Genomic DNA, 20,330 nt, shown 5'->3' on the forward strand with positions numbered 1-20,330 from the left:
ACAGTACTCAGTATGGACTGATCCAAATAATTCAACAAAATAGATGCTGTAATAACTTGAATATGAGTCCCCAACTGAGATAACAATTATATTAGAAACCAAAACTAAACTATGACAACCACATAGGCCTAAATATTTAAAAGTAGAGGTGGAAGTAAGTCACAATATGTTGTATGTTATGTTTCTGGTCTTAACCAAGTTTCCAACTAGTTCAATATTACTGTGGCAAAAATGAAATTAGTCTAGTCGAGTCATCTCTAAAGTAGTAGCAGTACGAGCAGTACAAGTCAAGCATCAGCGACATGGTTAGCATCATTAGCATTGTATGATACTTCCTGTTTACATGAAAACTGACACAAATTTTTACACAACTTTGTAGATTTTCATTTGATAATATCTTCATCTTTAAAACGCACGAAAAGGGATTGACACCCAATTTGAGTTTCAAAACCGAATCAGGCCAAACTACCAGTTTAAAGCCAAGCAACGATGCAAATCAAACTATAAGAAGTTCAATTGATGACACTTAGCGTAACCATTAAATTACCATAATTTTAATGATTTTCATAAACTATCAGAGACCTAACTAATTTCACAACTTATTAAATTGTGTTAGTCAAATCGCCAAATGTTTATTTGAAATGAGAGTGTAGGGATGTAGCTTGTATATGAAAAAAAAAATCATGATAAAAGCATTTTAATGGGCAGCATCTAATAAGGTCATGCTAATTTACCTAAATATGTTCCGCTAAAAACAGTGTTTTCCATCCATACCTGAATTCAGCCTACCTGCTGTTATTTGTTTAAATGGACATGACAATGTAGCATTTTTCCCATAATGTCCGGGGAATGGACTTGCGCAACCCTGTGTCATTATGGGCTACAATGCTGAATGAAAACATTCCAATATGTTAGAAAGTTAAGTAAATATTGTTTATTCATGTTTTTATGGTTTTATCATTGCCTGCATTGTCTTGTCGCATTGTCTTTTTTCCCCACTTGGGATTGTTCCCCATAATGCCACAGGGTATTTACTTCCGCATGCGCATATGCTGTGGCATTATGGGGGAAAAAAACGGAAATCATGCAATGCAAACATTAAAACACACAATTTTGAATCAATATTGTTTACTTTCCTAATTTTTTAAGCGATTGTATAATAATAAAATATTTACGTTCGTTTACACCCCCGCCCACCCACCTTAGTGCTGCTGTACCTCCGAGGTTTGTTGGTGAGGGCGGAGTTAGTGACGTATGAACCGATCTACTAGAACAAACAATTTGAAGTGATGTTTCAGCTATGTTGATACAAACAGCCATATGCAAGGGAAGTATCGTTTTTCTCACAACCATGGGTATTTGGTGAGGCTGGGAGGATGCATATTTTTCAACACAAAAGAATATCATGTCAGGGCCCCTTTAAAAACGTGTATTTTTTTAGCTCCTTCGGATAATGCCCCGAAGGTGCCACTAGTTGGCGCCAAAGCCATTTTTCTAAAATTATAAAAAATGCTTTGGGGCCATCTTGCGGCAAGGCGAAAGCACCATATACGAGAAGAGTAGTGCTTTGGTGCCATCTTGTGGTATTTATAGACAATTACTGTATGCAACTTTTTAGTTTGCGCTTGGGCAATTATGCGCTGTTTTTCGCTTTTGATAGCCGAGCTTTGGACTTATCCCGCAAAAAATGTTAATTTTATGTGGTAATTTAATTATTTATGAATGTAACTAGAATAATAGCAAGTGTTATCTTTTCAGTTCACAAGGGGTCAGCATTGCATCACAAGGCAGACTCACCACTGCAATGCCCATGTAAATATATTCACACTGACCACTGGGTTTGTATCCTGAAGTATTAATAGACAACTAGTTGATTCTGGATCTGGCGCGTCTACCAGTTTTGGGAGGCGGAGGAGGGAGGGATCATCCAACCATCGCAGTGCTGGATGCGCATTACGCTCGCGGCCAAAGGGAATTGGTGCAGTGTAAACAAACCGACTGCGGTAGTAGTGGGATAACTATGATCTCTCGTTTTCAGATCAGTAAAGGATTTTTAATGTAACAAAAAGTCAATTTAATCCGTCAGATGGACCTGGCAGCTGATGGCTCGTTAACCACCCCCTGAGTCCCGCGATGACCGACAAGAAGGGGGCGGAGGACACCACCAGCAACGCCGCGTCCGGCAGCGCGCCCTCGCGGCTTGGCCGGCCGCCCGGAGAGCGCCTCCCCGGCCCGAAGACCAGTGTGTGCTCCCGCTCATACTTCGTGGTGGTGATGGTGTTCTTCCACGTCTACATCATCAATGTCATCGCCCTCCTCTTCTACGTGCACTACAGTAGCGGACAAGAGGACGCCAGGCCGGGTCCTTCTCGCGATGCTCCGAGTCGCGACAAGCAGAACCCTCAGCCGCCGCGTCCGCCATCGAAGGCACAGTTGCCGCGTGACATTTTTCTCCCACGCATTGAGGGCATCCGAGTGAGTACTCAGGGCTGTAGTGCCAAGATGCATCGCGAGAATTTAGTATTTCCATCACTATAGCATTATTATAACTGCACCAGACAAACACGCACATACAATAATCATTACCGTTTGTCTGCCAGGTGGGACATGTGCAGAAGGTGTCATTGGTGCCTGGTAAAGTCCACGAAGTGAAAACTTTGAGTCTGAAACCGCTGCTATTTGGTAAGCAATCTTTCAAATTTCAAAAGGTGCGCCAATCATGTATGTCTTCAGAAAAAACTAAGTTTATGCTTGACACTTCCATGTATTCATTCAACAATATATTTATTATTGCGTTTGTAGTTAGCAGAGGTGTAGAACTGAACTGCATGTTAAGCGGCTCTGATGTTTAGGTTACTTTATTCCAAAACTTTATTAAGCCCGGGCACATTCCAAATGTATATTCTTCTGCGAAAAAATACATAAAAGAATAAATAAAAGTGCAATGTAATTGTCCTATAAATAAAGCTTTGTGTGAACATCTGACCCAATTTTGTCTTAATGCTCCCTGAATGAAGTACAGATGACATAAATTGCATCTGTTGGAGGAACAGAAGCAGCAATGCATGAGTAAATTGTTAAGTGGGTCAGTTGTCCTGGAGCAAAGACGGTCCAGTGCATCTTTAGTTAGATAATAAATAATTCTGCACAGTGGAACCTTCAAAATTGAATTCCCCAGAATTTGACGTTCAAATTAAACGTTCTGAAAAAATATTCCTTAAAGGGGAAGTCAAGTCAAATCTTTTCTTTACAATAATATGTTCTATGTGTCCCCCACTAGTCTACACGTCATTCTGATTAATATTGCGTTTGTGTAATACGAATTGAGTAGCAATATCTGACCGTATTCATCCATTTCAGTGGGTGGCCATTTTGCCACATGTGTGCTGTCAACTGAAAACAACATCTGGGCTCAGCTTGTGAACGTCACATGACCAGCCGTCATTGGTCGTTACCTGAGCACCTGTGATTTTGTGAGAGTATAAGAATAAAAAAAAAAAAATCCTGGAGAAGGAGAGATTAATTTTCAGTGTGTTTAATAATTCAAAGAGGCAACCAAATTTCTTTGAAACTACAATTGTGCGTGTAATTGTGCAGAGATCCCTGGTTTCCTGTCAGAGGATGAGTGTCGTATTGTGATGCAACTGGCACAGCTCAAGGGTCTAATGGAAAGTCAGTTGATGGTGCAGGATGGCCAGGAGGAGCTTGCCAAGGAGCTCAACCTCAGCCCAGAGGAGATCTTCAACCTTCTCGATATCAATCAGGACGGTCAGCTGCAGCTCCATGAGGTGTATGTCACTGTGGATCATGAATGCGACATATACTACGGAGAGGCTTTATACAGGCTTGGTGAACTCATCCTTTCTTCTGCCTTTGACAGATACTGACTCATTCACGAGTGAGGGACGGTATTTGGCTCACGCCGGAGAATTTGCAAGAGATCTATGCCGGGCTGAACGCAGACAAAGATGGGAATGGTAAGATGTTAGTCAATGAATTTGAAAACCGTTCATCTAAATGTCATTTAGTTGAATGGTATGGTATCAATAAATATATATGCAGCAGGAAGTGATTATGAGATGGCCACTCCACGTCTGAGCCATGCCTCTCCGACTGCGTCAGTTGACTTTGAATAAATGAATCATGTCACATAATAATGGGGAAAAAAAAATATTTCCCTTGGCTGAGGAAACACATGGATGATAAAGACCAACTGGTCAATCAAGGCAAAAAACAATCAGAAGCCAATTCAAACATGAACAAATTCATTACATCACCCACTTTCTAAATTTTGAAATATAATCTCAAATATGATGACATAATTAATTCCATAACCCTTGACAATGCAGTTTTTTAAAAGAAAGTTTAACTATTTTAAATGTAATGAACTACATTTCATGTATTTATTGTATTCAATTTTCTGTGTTAAAAAAAATCCCCTGCTTGATCCCTGGACTTTTTAATAAACTCGTAACATTTACTCAAAAACTCGTCTTGTAAAATGTAGAGTGTTTTTTAGTTTTTTTTAAGTCACTCCCCATTTTGTACAATTTGCAAACCAGCTATAGCACTTACTAAAAAGTCTTTAACACCCTTTGTATGATACATTATTCACTAATAGTTAGAAATATAATAATATCACATTTCTGGATGTACATAATGTCCAAACACATCAAACAGTTGGACGTGTGCATTCAAAGTTTTACATTAAGACAAAAATGCATTGCTCATGATGATGCAGTGATGTTGTACACCACCACAACCACAATACCAAAGATATTGTTGAACTAAAACTTATGACATATCAATCAGACCAGAGAACTATCATCATTTTTTTCAGCCCTCAGATTTGATCTCACTCCATTGAGCAAGTGTACCGAATATAAGTCTTAACAGAGGTGTGTATTTCATATGTTGTAGGCTTGCTGAGTTTAGAAGAGTTCAGGCTCCTGAGTGCGGATGCCTTCCAGCGTTTTTTGCTGCAACAGGGGGTTAAAAGGAGCCAGCTGGTGAGGAACAGTAGGCACACTTGGCTATACCAGGGAAAAGGAGCCCATCGGGTCCTGCAGGATATTAAGACGAGGTGAGGAAGAAATGCGGTATGACCTTCTTCTCTTGCGATTGTACTACAACGCCAATTTGTCACAAAATGTGAGCGGCTGTGTCGCACCAATTCACATTCTGATCAAACTTAGGTCTTCAATCTTTCGATCCAATAAAGAAAACGTTTAAATGTGACTGTCCAAGGGTGACTCGTCTCACACGTCTGCCAACTACGTTGGTGGACCTGAGTGAGCCGCTGCAGGTGGTCCGCTACGAGGAGGGCGGGCACTACCACGCCCATCACGACAGCGGGCCCTTCTACCCAGAAACCGCCTGTACTCACACGCGTCTCGCAGCCAACGCCTCCACCCCATTCGAGACGTCCTGCAGGTGAGCCCTCTGGACTCGTGTCCATCCGTCATGATTATTAGAAGTGTGTGCCATGTTGATTTGTATAAGTCCACAAGTGTGGTCTGCACTGGTCTCCTAAACGTGTTCTTTGAATCATCCACGTGTGTGTTCTTTTAAAACCTGTGTGTTGCACACTCAGGTACATCACTGTTCTCTTCTACCTGAACTCTGTTGACGGGGGCGGGGAGACCGCATTCCCTGTGGCAGACAACAGGACCTTTGATGAAGTGGTGCGTAATGTCTGTAGCTCTGCTAATGTGAACGCAGAGTCGTGTAAAAGGAAATCATGTGTTGTGTTAGCTTGCTTGTTTGTCAGTGAATGTATGTGGCAGAGATTCGGGAAAAGTGTCACCATGGCTAATTATGAGGGGCCGTCACGGACCGAATTCCGGATGACCTTACCTCCCGTACACACTACTGAAATGCTCTTGCACACTATTTGACTAACACAAATTGATGGCACGCATCGTGAAATAGTTTCCCACCTCATACTGAAATACTGAAATATGTTTCAGTAGCGCGTTTGAGAGTGATTCTAAGCTGTGAGTAGGATTTACAAGTGAAAACAGTTTAGCAGGTTGCAAGCAGATCTGATCGGCTGGATCGGGTGGACATATTTTGCATGAATGCGAAATCGGTCGTAATGTCAGAATTTGCAGATTGATTCATGACGTCATCGATTGATCAGCAAAATAAGGCATTACAGCAAACCCAATTTTGTGCAATGCAGGGATGTCCTCAGATGTTATCGCTAATAATTCTTAGCAAATACAATTGGATATTTTTATAAAATATTTCCAATATTTTGTAAGAATTTTGGGGTGTTTTTTGAGTGGGTGTGTCGTGTCCCAGGTACCAGGTTCATCCATCAACAAACTCTTTCACCAATAATTTTCATGGGTCAATGTGGCCTGCTCTAATGATATAATAATATTAATAAGCAAAAAATCTAACATAACTCAATACAAATTCTTCGCACAAAAAAAACATAAATAAAAAACAGAGGCCAGCAGTCTGAGTTCAATCCATTTTTTCTACTATATTTTCCAAACGGGTCAATTTGACCCACAACATAGCAGGAGGGTGTAATAGATTGGTCCATCATCTGATCAGATATGTGATTGGTTATCTTTTTTAAAACTCGCTGAACGGTGAGAGGATCCAAAATCCTGATCGCGCAAAGCTGTGAGAGCCCTCCAACAGTGTGTATGAGAACATTTCATGCATGTGAGAGACTTTCAATCACGTGTTTGAGAGGCAATCTTGAATTCTTGTCCCTCAGGGTCCCTCATAGCTAAGCATGTTTTTTTTAAGTCTCTCATTCAGAATGATGTCGATCTCATGGACACCAGGAGAAATTGCGACAAAAGTAACCTAAGGGTGAAACCTACCAAAGGGAAAGCTGTTTTCTGGTACAACTACCTTTCTGACGGAAGAGGTAGAGTGCCCCTTCATAATTTGCAGCACAATCCATGTTAAGCCATATCATACAAATGTCCTTGCCGCAAAATGTTCATATTGCAAACTGTGCCTTGATTGATTTTCAACAAAATAGGTCTGGCTACACATTTAGGTACATTCAAAACATCTAATGATGTCTAATTCTCCTTTTAAAAATATAATAATGCTGCGGCCAGCAAAATATTCATTGACAATATGGTCATTATTAATGCTGGAATTTGCAACTGTGCGGTACTGCACACACTGCGGCATTTCAGTTGCCTTATTTAGTTACATAAGAGGAGCAAATTTATTGCCAAATAAAAAATCAATAAATAAAAATCACAAGTAATATATTTTTCCCCTGCAGGATGGGTTGGAGAGCAAGATGAATATGCTCTGCACGGAGGCTGTGTGGTCACCCACGGCACTAAGTGGGTCGCCAATAAATGGATCAATATTGATCCAGATTACCAGCGTCAGGCTCGCTATGAGCAGCTGGTGTCCCATCAGCCAGAGGATGAGGATGATGAAGATCTGACATTGAATTCTGATATCCATCAAGAATTGTAGCTCAGAATCCAGCCCCCGCCCCTCTCTGTCCAGCACACAACACATTTGGTGTATTCAGGGAATGAGGTCACGGTGGTTTTATGCAACTTCTAAGGCACTTTTGTCCAATTTTGCTTGATATCGTTATCCTGTTATGAATAAATGACTGTGTAGATAGTTAGACTTCCCGTTTTAGGAATGTTGCACTAAAGAGTCATCCAAAGGAGCTGTGAAATCCCATTGCATGAAATAGCTATAGCCTCCATGTTTTGCTGTTGCTATAAAATTGCACTGGACGGAGATTGCTAATGAAAACATTTTAGTATAATTTATTGCTACCAGGACCAAAAAATATACACAGTCTGTGTAACGCATGTTGCCTTGTCTTTGTTCCCTGAATCCTTTATTTTTGATTGTAACACACAAGGTATTGTTCAGCTGTTCTATTTTAGTCATTGTTTTGTTTTTTTGCTTTTGTTTTTTTAAAATAAACTGCTTTATGTATTTCCCATGTGTAATAAAATTAAATCAAGCCTCAGTGTCTGTCTGTGTTTTACTGGTACACCACATCACATCCGATGTGACACTGAAAGTCCCAATAATAATCGACCACTAGAGTGAGTGAGTGAGCCACATTAATGCCTGAGCTGAAGCACTTGCAGTGTAACAATGACATCATTTATAAAGAAATTACACCAACCTAAAGTTTACCGCAATAAACTAACAGACTAAATATAAACGGTGTGTTCTATGAGTTGTTGGATGGTCCTTCCCACCTTTTTTGTCGAGGATGTCCTGATTGGCTCAGGTTCCTAAAGCTTGGTGTTGCTGCTCATAGCCTAGAACGAGAGCTCACATCAGCTCATTTGGTTCGACATTGTTCCTGGATAACAAGCCATCAAATGTCACTCTCCACCCAACAGAATCCTAGCCAGATCACACTCACCATTGATGACACATTTCCACGATGGTCCAGACAGTAGAGCACGGCATCGTGGACCGAAGCAAATAGATGCCTCTTTGTTATCCACTCAGAGAAGAAGTGGCCAAGCTCCAGGTGTTGGACCACAGAAGCTGAAGAGAAGAGCAGTTGACAAGTACAGTGGAAGTACGGTGGATTCAAGTGCTATTAGTGATATGTGTTCCACTTACCCTGACAACCTGCCAAGTAAACATCAATATCAATCTCACTGAAGTCTTGGAAAATCTGTCAACGGATATTAGACCTGTATAAGTGATGACGTCTAGATAGTTGAAAATACATCCATTTATTATCTGAATCGTTTCTCCTCACAAGGGTCGCGGGGGGGCTAGAGCCTATCCCAGCTAACTTCGGGCAGCCAATCGCAGGGCACACAAAGACACGCTCACAATCACAGCCAGGGACAGTTTAGAGTAGGCATGGGGAGAACATGAAAACTCTACACAGAAGAGGCAGAGCATTGCTTCATGGACAATTTTTTTGTGCACTTGGGAACAGTCATACTGCTAAGGAAAAGCATATGTTTCAAAACATATGTGCATCTAGTGTATCAAGACCACCACGAAGCCTTTATTTACCATTTCTTAGGATGAGTTGCATTTTTTTCCTTCAAACCTACATTTTTCATGGTCTTCACAGCCACTGTGTCAACGAAGTTAGCTGTGGAGAAGTCCAGAATAATGGAGTGGATGTCCCAGGTCCATTTGCCCAGAGCCCCAAGAGAGATACGCCCCACATTACGACTCCGGGTGTCTTCACTGCTGGAACACAGACTGGTGGCATCTCCATCCATTTGCTCAGGCATCCATCCTAAACTGGTGCTGTCTGGATCTTCTCCCTTTAAGTGCTCCCATCTACACTGACCATCTGTTGTATTGGGTTTCACAAAGATGGTACCATTTTCCCTGTCGGCCCAGGTCTCTTCATCGTTTTCTGCGCCCTTCCTCCCTATGCTTGTGTCTCTCCAGGTTTTGGCCTCTTTCTCCACAGAGAACATTGCTGCCTGGTCAGCAAACATATAAGGAGTGGAAAATACGTTATGTTAGATAAAGTTTTGCAATTTATTTTATAAGTGTAATATTTCCTGTGCTGGAGCCGTTCCGTATACTAATTACATTCAAACAAAATTACCTCACGCTTGGCTTGTCTTTTAGCCCGTCTCTCTTCTTGCTTTTGTCTGCGTTTTTCTTTGGCTTCCAATCTCTGCTTATAGATAATCATCTTATTGATATCAAGTCCACTCTGAAAATACAAGAAAGAAAAAAATTGAGAAATAAATGCTAGTAATACTAAGCACTGGCAGAGCTACAATTTTTTTCCCGCAAAATCCCCCAAATTATTTAGAAAATGTTGATAAGCATTATTAAAAAATAAATAAATAATAATAATAATAAATACATACATACATACATTAAAAAAATATCCACAAGTCAATTTTCTGGCCTGGCACCTGGGAGCGCATATTTTAAGGGGCTATGCCCCTGCGCCCGCTCCTAGCTCCGCCAGTTATACTAAGCATATTACATTATTCCCTCTAGTGTCGAAGAAGTCTGTAGTGAGTCAAGACTAGCAATAAAAAAGTGCAAACCTTTTCTTTTAGTGCCTCTAGGTAGAGCTCGGCATTAGCAAAATATACTGTAGCAGAAGAGCGGAATATTGTAATACCCGGAATTGCTCTTGCCTGCAAAACAGAAACATGAATTACGTACATATTTCAATGTGGGTACAGCGAGACTTTCATTTTTTTTGTGTGTGTGTCTGTTCAACCTCTTTGTGAATCTCTATATCCACATACAGTTCAGAACCTTCAACATTTCCCAGAAGAGAGTATGTTGGTCTAAAAATGATAAAAACAGGAATGACTACGAGAAGATTTGGGTGCACCGAGAACATACATTCAAAGGCCACATCAGGAGTGCAGAAGTGCCGGAAGAGATCATGCGTATATTGTCTAAGTGACTGTAGTTGTTCTCTGCATTCCAAGTAACAATTTCCAAAGTCTTACAGCTGCGTCCTGAAGATAACAGTAAGGAGCGCAAACATAATGCTAGCTGCAAGGCCCAGATCCAAATTGAAGAGCAGAGTGGACACCCAGGTGACCAACCACAACACCTGAGGGACACAATGTACTGGTCAGCAAATTGCCACAACATCACAGTCAATTCGGTCCAACCGTTGTTGCCCCCTCACCAAATCAGTCTTGTTGCTCCTCCAGAGAATAACAATGTCTGAGTATTGTTTGAACATACCCTTCAAATTCACAAAGACGATACATGCCAGAACTGCCTAAAACATGGACAAATTCAGAACTCTAGTCAAAGAATTTTGAAAGGACTAGAATAAAAATTAATTTGTAGTGTCGGAAACCTTAGGCAGTTCCTGGAAAAGTGGACCAAGTTTCAGGATTGTCACCAAGACAATTACAGCTGATGCAATTCCAGCCATCTGCAAGAGCACAAGGAAACATGATTGATATTTGTGTGCAACATACAGAGAATTTAACTTAAGCACATATGGCATCTCAGAAAAAAAGGTATGATGGTACAACAAAGTTCGTGTTTCTATACTCACTTGTGTTTTGCCACCTGTGCTCTCCTGAATGAGACTTCGAGACATGGATGCACATACAGCATAACAGTGGAAGAAACCACCAACCAAATTGCTGAGACCCAGAGCCACCAGCTCCTGTAACAGAGTAGAGTCCAAAATCACAATAAGAAGCTGAGTGGCTGCCAATATAAAATAATTCACCAAACATTTGTTAAGAGTCCATTTAACCTGATTACTGTCCACTTTGTAGCCATGTTTCAGTGCAAATGTTTTCCCAAGAGAAATCGATATGGCATAGGCTACAAGAGCCAGTGCGAAGGCATCGCCAATAACTTCACTAAAAATGCTTGCGTCTGGTGCATTTGGGGAACTTAAACTGGGGAGCAGAAGAAAATGTGAAAGAAGTGAGTCCGTTATAAACCAAGAGATCATGACAAGAAAAAAAAACAACAACAAAAAAACCTGAAATAAAGTTGCTTACCCACTCGGGATTTCTCCAACAACCGGAATAGTGTAATTTTTGTTTAAGTGACCATAGTTTGATATCAGAGTTGCAGTCATGATCTGCAATCACAGAGAAGGTTTTGATATTAATATTAGCACTCTGGGAAAAAAAAATTAAATTACAGTGCACAGCAGAATTCTTACGCATAACTAATTCAAACCCAGTGAAACATATTCCAAAAAATTAGTTAATTATGAGTTGTCGAAAGCCTTTTTTGCTGTGAAGTGCACTAATGTAGATGCCCACATCTCTTCCGCTGACTCTGCATGTTTCCGCTGCCTTTTGAAGGCTTCGCCATCAGAGCCAGCGTAAACCGCTGATGTGCCAACATGAACACCCCAGAAAGTGTGTCCTCGTGTCAACTGACTGTGATGAGCTCCACTGGGATGGGAACTGGCAGCCTTGGGCTCAAGAAGGAGTTGAGCTCCTTTGCCGCAGTCAGCAACAACAGGGATACCAGGCTGACAATGAGGGTGGGGAGATGCGTCTGCGGCAGCAAGAGGCAAATATCCTTGAGAGTCTGATTATTAAAAAGAGAGAGAGAAATGTTACTCCATATTAGAAGACAATACACAGAGTAACACACAAGTTAATTATTTAGTTATTTTAATATTGACGCTGAATATACAATATCATGCAGGAGATGATAAAGCTGGTATATTTTATTTAAAATATATATATTTTAGTGCTGTCAAGTGATTAATTTTTTAAACTAATTAATCACAAAAAAGCCATGATTAATTGCGATTAATCACATTTTTTAATTACTATTTTTTGCGACGCTTATAACAGATATTTACTTGAATAATATCTTGGAATTGATGCAAAATCACCAAATATGAAGTATATTCAATTCAAAGACTGTTCTAATAGCTTTCTTTGATTCTTAAATATGCTCTCAATCGAGACATCTTTACAGGCATTTTTCTTCGAAACATTTCTCAAAATGCCCGCAAGCGACACATCCAGCAGTGTTGGTTTGCAAGGCCCAGTGGTAACTTGAACATGGTGTTTGGTTCTGAGAAGATGTACAGCTATTAAGGCACAATATTTGCAAAGTATGCAAATTATTTTTGAAGAAAATCAAACTGAGTTAAAAATTTGGGATTAATCACCTGAGTTAACGTTTTCATTTTGACAGCCCTAATAATCTATATTACATCCAAATTAGAGTACGGTAATTTTTTTACAAGGTCTATAAATGCTCTGAATAAACAAATTCAAAAACAATTAAACATTATTACGGAGAGAAAGCCAGAGTAATGGATCAGACAAAAACATTACGTAAATTGTTTAAAAAATAAATAAAAAACTGTTACGTGATGTAGCAACAGGACGGCAAAAACAGATATAGCATTTGTATGTAACATACAAATTATCATTGAGTACAACCTCTCAGGTGCTCAAATCAATTTCTTGGCATGCTTCTCTAACTGATTTACGCTATTTAAATGTATAATGTCTCCTTGTAGTTTTTTTTTTCAAAGTGTCGAGCTTGACCAATATATATACTTCCAAAAGATGAGCATTCATTGGATTTGGATTCAGTTTAGGAAAACGAACTTTTGGGGTTAAATGGGGAGGTCTGACTCATTCATACACTTTTTCTTCATGATCGGTGATCATAGTTAGTATTTCTAATGGAGATGCAGAGTGCGTCTAACTTACATACACCAGTGACAACGGTCCATTGAAGCGTGCTGGTGACACGCCAAAGATGTACTTCAGTTGTGCCACAACAGCATGGAGTGCAGCGGCTGATGTGTATGCACGCACAAGAGGTTCCGACAAGTACGTTCCCACAAAACCAAATTTGACCAAACCCAGCGCAACCTGAGCACAAAAAAACAATATCAATGTACAGTATATGTGAGGGGTTTGTGCATAAATTTTCCATTCTGTTTTTCACACCTGAATGACTCCTCCCAGAACAGTGGTAGCAGCAGCCACCTGCACCCTGTACGAATCCCGAGCAGCTATGTCCACCTCGGTTGTGACATTGGTCCCGTTCAGTTTCAGGAAAGCGACATCTGGAGCAAGTCTCTCAGTAACACTGCCCACCATGATGCTCAGCACAGCAAATGTACCTGCATAGCAACAAGGTGCTTCTTCAAGCCGTACCGACCATTTGAGCATGTTTTCTACTCACCGATTGAAATATGACGCGACGTTCCCAAAAAGAAGTACATTAATGCTGGATAGAGAGAAGTGTAGAGGCCAAATACAGGAGGTAGCGAGGCCAATAATGCATACGCCATACCTGGGGTCAAATGTTTTATAGCAGTCAAATGAAGAACACAGTTTGCGTAAAAAATGATGAACTAATATGGAACCTTGTGGCAGGTGCATTATTCCAACACTAACGCCAGCGATGAGATCAGGCACGGCATTGTCCCAGACCGAGTATTTGGGCAGCCAGTATAACACAGGAAAAGTGCTCAGAACACCATGTTTGACTTTGGGGACGGTACACCTGCAATTTATATTTTTATCAAACTGATGAAGTATCGAAGCACATTTGACAAACACATTATGATGAATTGAAGAGTACATTGATGAAATTGTCTTACCTGATGGAATCTTTCAACTGGTTAATTACAGATGTGTCTGCATATGGTTTTCTTTGTGCTAATTCTTCAAGTCTCTGCTCATCCAGCACTTCCCTTTCAATTCTATATTTCCGATATCTGTTTCTTGAGTCCATTTGGCCTTAAATGTGTGAAGATGTCTTATTGACAATAGGATATTGTAAAACAACTCCAAAGCCACTTAATTACACCTGAAGTGTCAAATGTAAATCTGAAAGTGCGTTTCGTCTTTATTTGTATATGCACGCCGGGTTGCCTAATGGTTAACTCTGGCCAGGATGTTGTTGGAAGAACGGCAATTAATAGACTCGATTTCACGCTGACGTAATAAACAGAGGATGTGATTCTGTTTGGTAAGTAGAAAATATTAACTGATGGGAAGTTTTAATGTTTGTTTGCAAATTTGTATCCTGCTCCTTTTCCATTCAGAAGCAAAAGTGTGGCTAATGAACCGTGTAATGGGATGTTCAAGTTTAAACCACAATGGTAAATTATTTGTACAGGGCAGTGTTACAGTTACTCGTTATAAGTTGGTTTTACTTTGGGTCTGTCTTGCAAAAGAGAATTTGTTTTCAATTGCCTTATGTGCATAGAGGTTGAAAAATTAAATGTCAAAAGGTAACGTGAGTTTCTCCATTTTATTCATTTCTAAAAGTTAAAAAATATATATAATGTGCTCAGGATTGTTTTGGTACCCATGCGTGTAATACAATGTACTGGGCTTTTAATAGAATGCAACCATGAAATTTGAATCCGAGTCGTGAGCTTTTCCTTGCAGTCATTCCAAAGCTGAGTGCATGTGATCAGGCAAACAAACTCCAAGTTTGAACCAATGATTCACTTGAATTTATTTTGTGGAATGATTTTGAATGAGACTGAATGACATTGAATGATTTTTAATGACACTGAAATATTGAATGAGGTTGAATGAATTTGAATCATAGTGAATGAAATTGAATGATTTGAATGACAGTGAATAATAGTGAATTCTATTGAATCATCATGAATGAAAGAGAAAAAATATTGAATAATGTTGAAAAATATTGAATAATGTCGAAAAATATTGAATAATGTTGAATTATAGTGAATGACATTGAATGAAAATGGGGAAAGGCAGTGATTAATGGAAGGTGGAAGGATGTTGAATGATCGTGGAAAATATTCAACCGACCGGGAATCGAACCGAGAACCTCCAAGTATGGAGGCAGCTGCTAATCCACTGACCCAACCCTCTTTATAGAAGCCTGGATGAATGTCTTGAATGGATTTAATATCCTAAGTGGATGCATTGGTGCAATGTTGAATGCCCCATTGGAAATGAATGGGGTTTTAGGGGGTGAAAAAGGTGAAATGGTGAAAAATGTGAAAAAGATAGAAACATGAAAAATGGAAGCCCCCATGGTGGGAATTTTTGGAAAAATTTCTAAAAATTTCATATAATGTGTTCATTTACAGAGCACTTGAAGCTTGACATCGTCAATCTACCCTGACTAACCAAACTTTAACACTTCAAAATATGTAGGCCAGCAAAACACCGTCTATTTTAGGGTCGGTAGCTCAGAGGCCCAAGGCAGTGGAGGGGGTACATATCTTTGCCTCCTGCAGTGACTCAGACCCTCTGTCGGAGGATGGCATTAACACATGTTGTCCGATAACAAAAAACAAAAAGTGAGAAGATATTTAATGTTCTACTGAGATGGCAGGCGGCAAGGGAAGCTGATGAATTTGGTAAGGCTTTATTTCTTTTCACTTGCTACGCAAACAGATCCATAAAGTCGACATGCATGTTCGCTAATCCAGTTAATAACATTCTGATCTGCCAACTGAAATGTTTTGTGAATCAAAAGTGTTATTGTAGTATTACTGCTGAAATGATATTATTATGAGTCATGAGAATGTCTAAGTCATAACTTAGACGGTAAAAAACTGGACAGTAAAAAAATGATTATGATATTATCCCTCTCTGTCTGTTACAGGGAAAGCCCCTGGCTAGACACCGTAATTACATGTCCATATATTTTTCACAATTCAACCTTGAAGCAAAAAATGGATTTCACAGCCAAACATGGGCAGGTTCTGCTCGAGCAGTTAAGGAAGATGAGGGAGACAGAGCACCTGACAGATGTCGTGCTGGTTGCTGAGGGCAGAAGCTTTCCCTGTCACCGCCTTGTCCTGTCTGCCTTCAGCCCCTACTTTCGCGTAATGTTTACCTGCGGCCTCCGAGAGTGCAACAATAGAGAAATATTCCTGCGAGACACCCCAGCAGACAGCTTAGCGCTCCTCCTGAACTACATGTACAGCTCAGACCTTCCGCTCACCAACACCAACGTGCAAGGGATCTCGATTGCGGCTTTTCTCCTGCAGATGGATGAAGTCTTCACTCAATGTCAGCAGCACATGACTGAGAACATGGATGCCTCCAACTGCCTCGGTGTCTTTTACTTTGCCAGAGATCTCGGTGCGGAGGAACTTGCCGATCATGCTCAGCGCTTCCTGAGGCAGCATTTCAACCAGGTGTGCCAGAACGAAGAGGTTTTAGATCTGGAGGCCCATCAACTAGGGAAGTTGATCAGTTCAGATGACCTCAATATTTCAAGAGAAGAAACCATTTTAGATGTGGTTCTTCGCTGGGCCAATCAAAACTTTCTGATGGAAGGAGAAGTACGGAGCAAACACCTCCCTGAGCTTCTCAGGAAAGTCCGCCTCCCCTTGATTAACCCGGACTATTTAAAAGAGACAATGAAGAGGAATACAGTCTTGCTGGCTGATGCTGAATGTCTAGAGATAATGAGGCAAGCTTTGGACATTGTCGAGATGCATCCCTCCGCTGTACCGCGCAAGCTAAAGTTGCGGTATGGGATGGAAACCACAGATTTGTTGCTCTGTGTCGGTAATGACAGCGGTGGGATCCGGTCAAGATATGGCAACTACAGCGAACGCAGCTTTTGTTACGCCCCTTCGACGGGTCGAACTTACTACATCACTTCACCTCGATACGGAGAGGCTCTAGGGTATGTATGTGCAGGAGTCGTAACTGACGACAATAACATTATTGTGTCAGGAGAGGCTGGTGCCCGCAGGATGTCTCGACAAAAGGAAATGGATGTAGAGCTTTACAGGTGAGACGGAAAAAAAGGTTTTGTAACGCAATAACAAAGCAACAATGATTGGCACTTATTGTCATTTGCTTTGCCAGGTACAAAATCGAAGCCCAAGGCAGTTGGGAATGCCTGACATCAGCAGAGTACAGAGATTCTTATGGCTTAGGCTCCTTGGGTGATACCTTGTACCTGATTGGTGGGCTGATGAAGCTGAAGAACCAGCTCATCATCACGAACTGTGTGGAGCGATGGTCTCTCCAGGGAGGACCCTGGCGCAATGCAGCACCTCTACCAATGCCACTGGCTTATCACAGCGTCGTCAGGCTGAAGGATCGCCTCTATGTCATTGGTGGTAGAACCCCACAGGTAAACCAAATCATGTGTAAAAGTCAATCATGCCAGAAACAATCCAAAGCACCAATTCTGCTTTGTCATGCCCTCTCTTGACCAAGCAGTCATACCGAATGGATGACGAGCCAGACCGCCTGAGCAACCGCCTTCTTGAGTATGATCCAAATAGAAATAAGTGGACAGAGTTGGGTCCAATGAAGTATTCAAAATACAGATGTAGTGCTGTCGCACTCAACGGGGAAATTTTTGTAATGGGTAAGATTATGAGAGGACAGTGAAGTGGAGCAAATGAATGGTTCTTTCAGAAAGACTCAATTGTGATGTTGCTTTTGTAGGCGGCATTGGCTGCGAGGGTGTGGACCGAGGGCAGTCAAGGCACTGTCTTGATGCTGTGGAGATCTACAACCCAGATGGGGATTATTGGAGGGACGGCCCTCCTCTACCATGTTCTCAACTCTCATTGCGCACTAATGCCTCAAATGCTGGTGTGGTGGGAGGAAAGATTTATGTGTGCGGGTACTACAAAGGAGCAGGTAAGATTGCATTCTATGGCTACACAGTTCCAGGACTGGTGTCACAAAAGATAGATTTCAAACCTTAACGACTAAAGGGTTTTGTCCTTCAATGTGGGCCAGACGATCTTATGGCATTTGCTTCATTCGGTGTGAGAGAAGAGTCGACAGTTGTGACAGGACAACTAGGGCTGCTTCACCATAACAACAAGGCGAGAAAAACATTGTGTCTTAAGGCCTCTGCACCAATCCGATGTCGGCTGTCGTGAAGTCGGTACACGCCAGCTGTTTGGTGTAGCGTGCAATCTTTTAAAGTCAGAGGCGTTGTTGGGGGGGTCATGTTCGGCCGATTCAACATGTAGAATCGGGTCGGGATGTCGGGTTAAATGTGCACTGTGATCGGCTGTTAGCTAGCGAATCAGGAAAAGAACGAGAAGTGACAAAAGCGGAAAGACTCAACATTTAAGATATTGCTCAAGAACTAAATGAACTTTACTCATTTAAACATCTCTATGCACATAATCGCTGGCTGGACAGGAGGGCGTAAAGACAAAGTAATCTCTCTAATTGACGAACGACCGTCATTTTTTGACATCACCGTCAAAGGCTACACATTGACTATCGCCGCTTATGGCATTGAGGGGTACTAATTCTTATGCATGCGCATTAGGTCTGGAGTAGTTGGTGTCTACGTCGGTGCGACAGTTGGCCACGACGGCCGACATCATTAATGTGTAGAGGCCATTAGACTCCCAAGGGATTTTTTTCAAAAGGGAAAACTTGCAGTTTGGATTGGAAAGATTTCTTCAGCACACCTGTCCTGGAACTTTTCTCAAACACTGCCCACACTAAACGTGTCAGGTTCGCCGGTCGGCGAGGAGGGGGGAGGACCCAAAATGCGAGGAAGCAGGGGAAGGTGTAACTTAAAGGGAATTTATTGAATAGATCAAACAAGGACAAACAACATGGCAGGGTGCAAAATAACAAAGGCAAACTAAACGTGACTAAACTGGAACAAGGACAAAGAACAAAACGAGACGGGAACGAACTAAGCGGGGATATGAAAAGGGACAGGGACAGGTGACAAGAGCTGGGGGGCATGAACGAGAGCGGGAACGAGAACGAGAACGAGAACGAGAACGAGAGCATGAACGAGAGCATGAACGAGAGCATGAACGAGAGCATGAACGAGAGCATGAACGAGAGCATGAACGAGAGCATGAACGAGAGCATGAACGAGAGCATGAACGAGAGCATGAACGAGATCGGAGAGCAGTCGTGACAGTCCGTAACGGAGCAGCGATTTCGGGAATGAAGGGAAATGCACCGACAATGGGTTGTCGGAGTGAGGTGTTAAAATAGTCCAGTCATTAGGGGAGCAGATGGGAATCAGGTGTGTGAGGCTAACGGGCAACAGGTGCGTGGCTGGTGGGGAACGAGTGCTGAAGGGAACGCCCCACTCAGCTGACCAAATAAACAAAAGAGCACATGGCGGGAAGGTGAAGAAAATGACAAAAACACTGACATGACCGACACGGATCCTGACAAAACGGGTGCAAAATGTTGTAACATGATGGATATTTTTTCTATTTTGTAACTCTCAGATCGTCATGATGATATTACAAAAGACATCTTGGAACTAGACGTCTGGGAGAACCGATGGACGGTTGTTGCTCGACGCGCTTTGATGCATGACAACTATGACGTTTGCTTAGTGGCAAGTATGAATCCAAGGGGACTAATATCTCCACCCGCAGATCTATCGCAGTAAAATCAAGATTGGATTTTTTGAATGAGTTGAAGTGCAAATTTCAATTGAATTATGCTTCATCTTCAAGATCTACTCGAAGATTATATATAAATACGCCTGCATGAGATTGACGCCCACTTTCTGCAACATGGTGGATATGCTACTCGGAAAATGTTCTCAAAGATATTTAGATGAAAAGCTTTAAGAAAATTATTTATGAGAGAAAAATTTTTTTTTATAAGAATAGAAATATCCTTTTATCCCTTCTTCCATTTTCTACTGCTTAACCTGTTCAGGGAGACAGGCCCTGCAGATTTTAGGCGATTCCTCTCCTCCTTTTGTCAAATATCAAGCAATGCTGGATGCTATGAAATGTTTGCACAACTAGTTTTGTAATAAACATGCACCTTATCTACATCACCGATTGTGTGCATCATTATTGCTTCTTGCATAATCAAGAACAAAAAAAGTATACCGTCTAATAAAACGCACTATATTGAATTCCCATAGAGTATTTTAGAGTGTTACTGATTAATGAAAACTGT

At 41.2% G+C, this 20,330-nt stretch overlaps 3 protein-coding genes across 3 annotated transcripts; 2 read left to right on the plus strand and 1 right to left on the minus strand.

Moving 5' to 3' along the window:
* The first annotated feature begins 1,768 nt into the window (after positions 1-1,768).
* On the plus strand, positions 1,769-7,984 carry p4htmb (prolyl 4-hydroxylase, transmembrane b). Its single transcript, XM_088309090.1, has 9 exons — positions 1,769-2,475; positions 2,601-2,682; positions 3,598-3,788; positions 3,881-3,977; positions 4,921-5,083; positions 5,248-5,433; positions 5,594-5,684; positions 6,769-6,892; positions 7,265-7,984. The coding sequence occupies exons 1-9, from the start codon at positions 2,134-2,136 to the stop codon at positions 7,465-7,467; spliced, it is 1,479 nt and encodes a 492-aa protein (XP_088165216.1). The 5' UTR covers positions 1,769-2,133; the 3' UTR covers positions 7,468-7,984.
* A 210-nt stretch (positions 7,985-8,194) lies between these two features.
* slc26a6l1 (solute carrier family 26 member 6, like 1) lies at positions 8,195-14,244 on the minus strand. Its single transcript, XM_088309089.1, has 19 exons — positions 14,054-14,244; positions 13,817-13,956; positions 13,633-13,743; positions 13,395-13,570; positions 13,152-13,316; positions 11,851-12,003; positions 11,460-11,542; positions 11,207-11,354; positions 11,000-11,113; positions 10,796-10,873; positions 10,619-10,714; positions 10,434-10,540; positions 10,196-10,265; positions 10,017-10,109; positions 9,560-9,670; positions 9,048-9,431; positions 8,599-8,653; positions 8,393-8,520; positions 8,195-8,285 (listed from the first exon to the last, which is right to left on the minus strand). The coding sequence occupies exons 1-19, from the start codon at positions 14,185-14,187 to the stop codon at positions 8,259-8,261; spliced, it is 2,373 nt and encodes a 790-aa protein (XP_088165215.1). The 5' UTR covers positions 14,188-14,244; the 3' UTR covers positions 8,195-8,258.
* A 1,406-nt stretch (positions 14,245-15,650) lies between these two features.
* Positions 15,651-19,807, plus strand: kbtbd12 (kelch repeat and BTB (POZ) domain containing 12). The gene is made up of 6 exons (XM_088309653.1): positions 15,651-15,799; positions 16,048-17,190; positions 17,268-17,538; positions 17,628-17,778; positions 17,859-18,056; positions 19,640-19,807. Exons 2-6 carry the CDS (start codon positions 16,118-16,120, stop codon positions 19,804-19,806), a joined length of 1,860 nt encoding a protein of 619 aa, XP_088165779.1. The 5' UTR covers positions 15,651-15,799; positions 16,048-16,117; the 3' UTR covers position 19,807.
* The last annotated feature ends 523 nt before the right edge of the window (positions 19,808-20,330 follow it).

The sequence above is a fragment of the Idiotropiscis lumnitzeri genome, chromosome 11, assembly GCF_059441095.1.
Source record: "Idiotropiscis lumnitzeri isolate Australia: NSW breed Sydney's pygmy pipehorse chromosome 11, RoL_Ilum_1.0, whole genome shotgun sequence".
Classification (NCBI taxonomy): domain Eukaryota; kingdom Metazoa; phylum Chordata; class Actinopteri; order Syngnathiformes; family Syngnathidae; genus Idiotropiscis; species Idiotropiscis lumnitzeri.

What these genes read in the sequence shown, in the direction of transcription:
- p4htmb (XM_088309090.1), top strand. Translation starts at nt 2,134, where the DNA reads ATGACCGACAAGAAGGGGGCGGAGGACACCACCAGCAACGCCGCGTCC. An exon ending in CCATTCGAGACGTCCTGCAG is followed by an intron (nt 5,434 to 5,593) that starts GTGAGCCCTCTG and finishes TTGCACACTCAG; the next exon opens with GTACATCACTGTTCTCTTCT. An exon ending in CTACCTTTCTGACGGAAGAG is followed by an intron (nt 6,893 to 7,264) that starts GTAGAGTGCCCC and finishes TTTCCCCTGCAG; the next exon opens with GATGGGTTGGAGAGCAAGAT.
- slc26a6l1 (XM_088309089.1), bottom strand. Translation starts at nt 14,187, where the DNA reads ATGGACTCAAGAAACAGATATCGGAAATATAGAATTGAAAGGGAAGTG. An exon ending in GACCGTTGTCACTGGTGTAT is followed by an intron (nt 12,004 to 13,151) that starts GTAAGTTAGACG and finishes TTTAATAATCAG; the next exon opens with ACTCTCAAGGATATTTGCCT. An exon ending in GTGGAAATGTGTCATCAATG is followed by an intron (nt 8,286 to 8,392) that starts GTGAGTGTGATC and finishes CTCTCGTTCTAG; the next exon opens with GCTATGAGCAGCAACACCAA.
- kbtbd12 (XM_088309653.1), top strand. Translation starts at nt 16,118, where the DNA reads ATGGATTTCACAGCCAAACATGGGCAGGTTCTGCTCGAGCAGTTAAGG. An exon ending in ATGGATGTAGAGCTTTACAG is followed by an intron (nt 17,191 to 17,267) that starts GTGAGACGGAAA and finishes TTGCTTTGCCAG; the next exon opens with GTACAAAATCGAAGCCCAAG. An exon ending in CGGGTACTACAAAGGAGCAG is followed by an intron (nt 18,057 to 19,639) that starts GTAAGATTGCAT and finishes TGTAACTCTCAG; the next exon opens with ATCGTCATGATGATATTACA.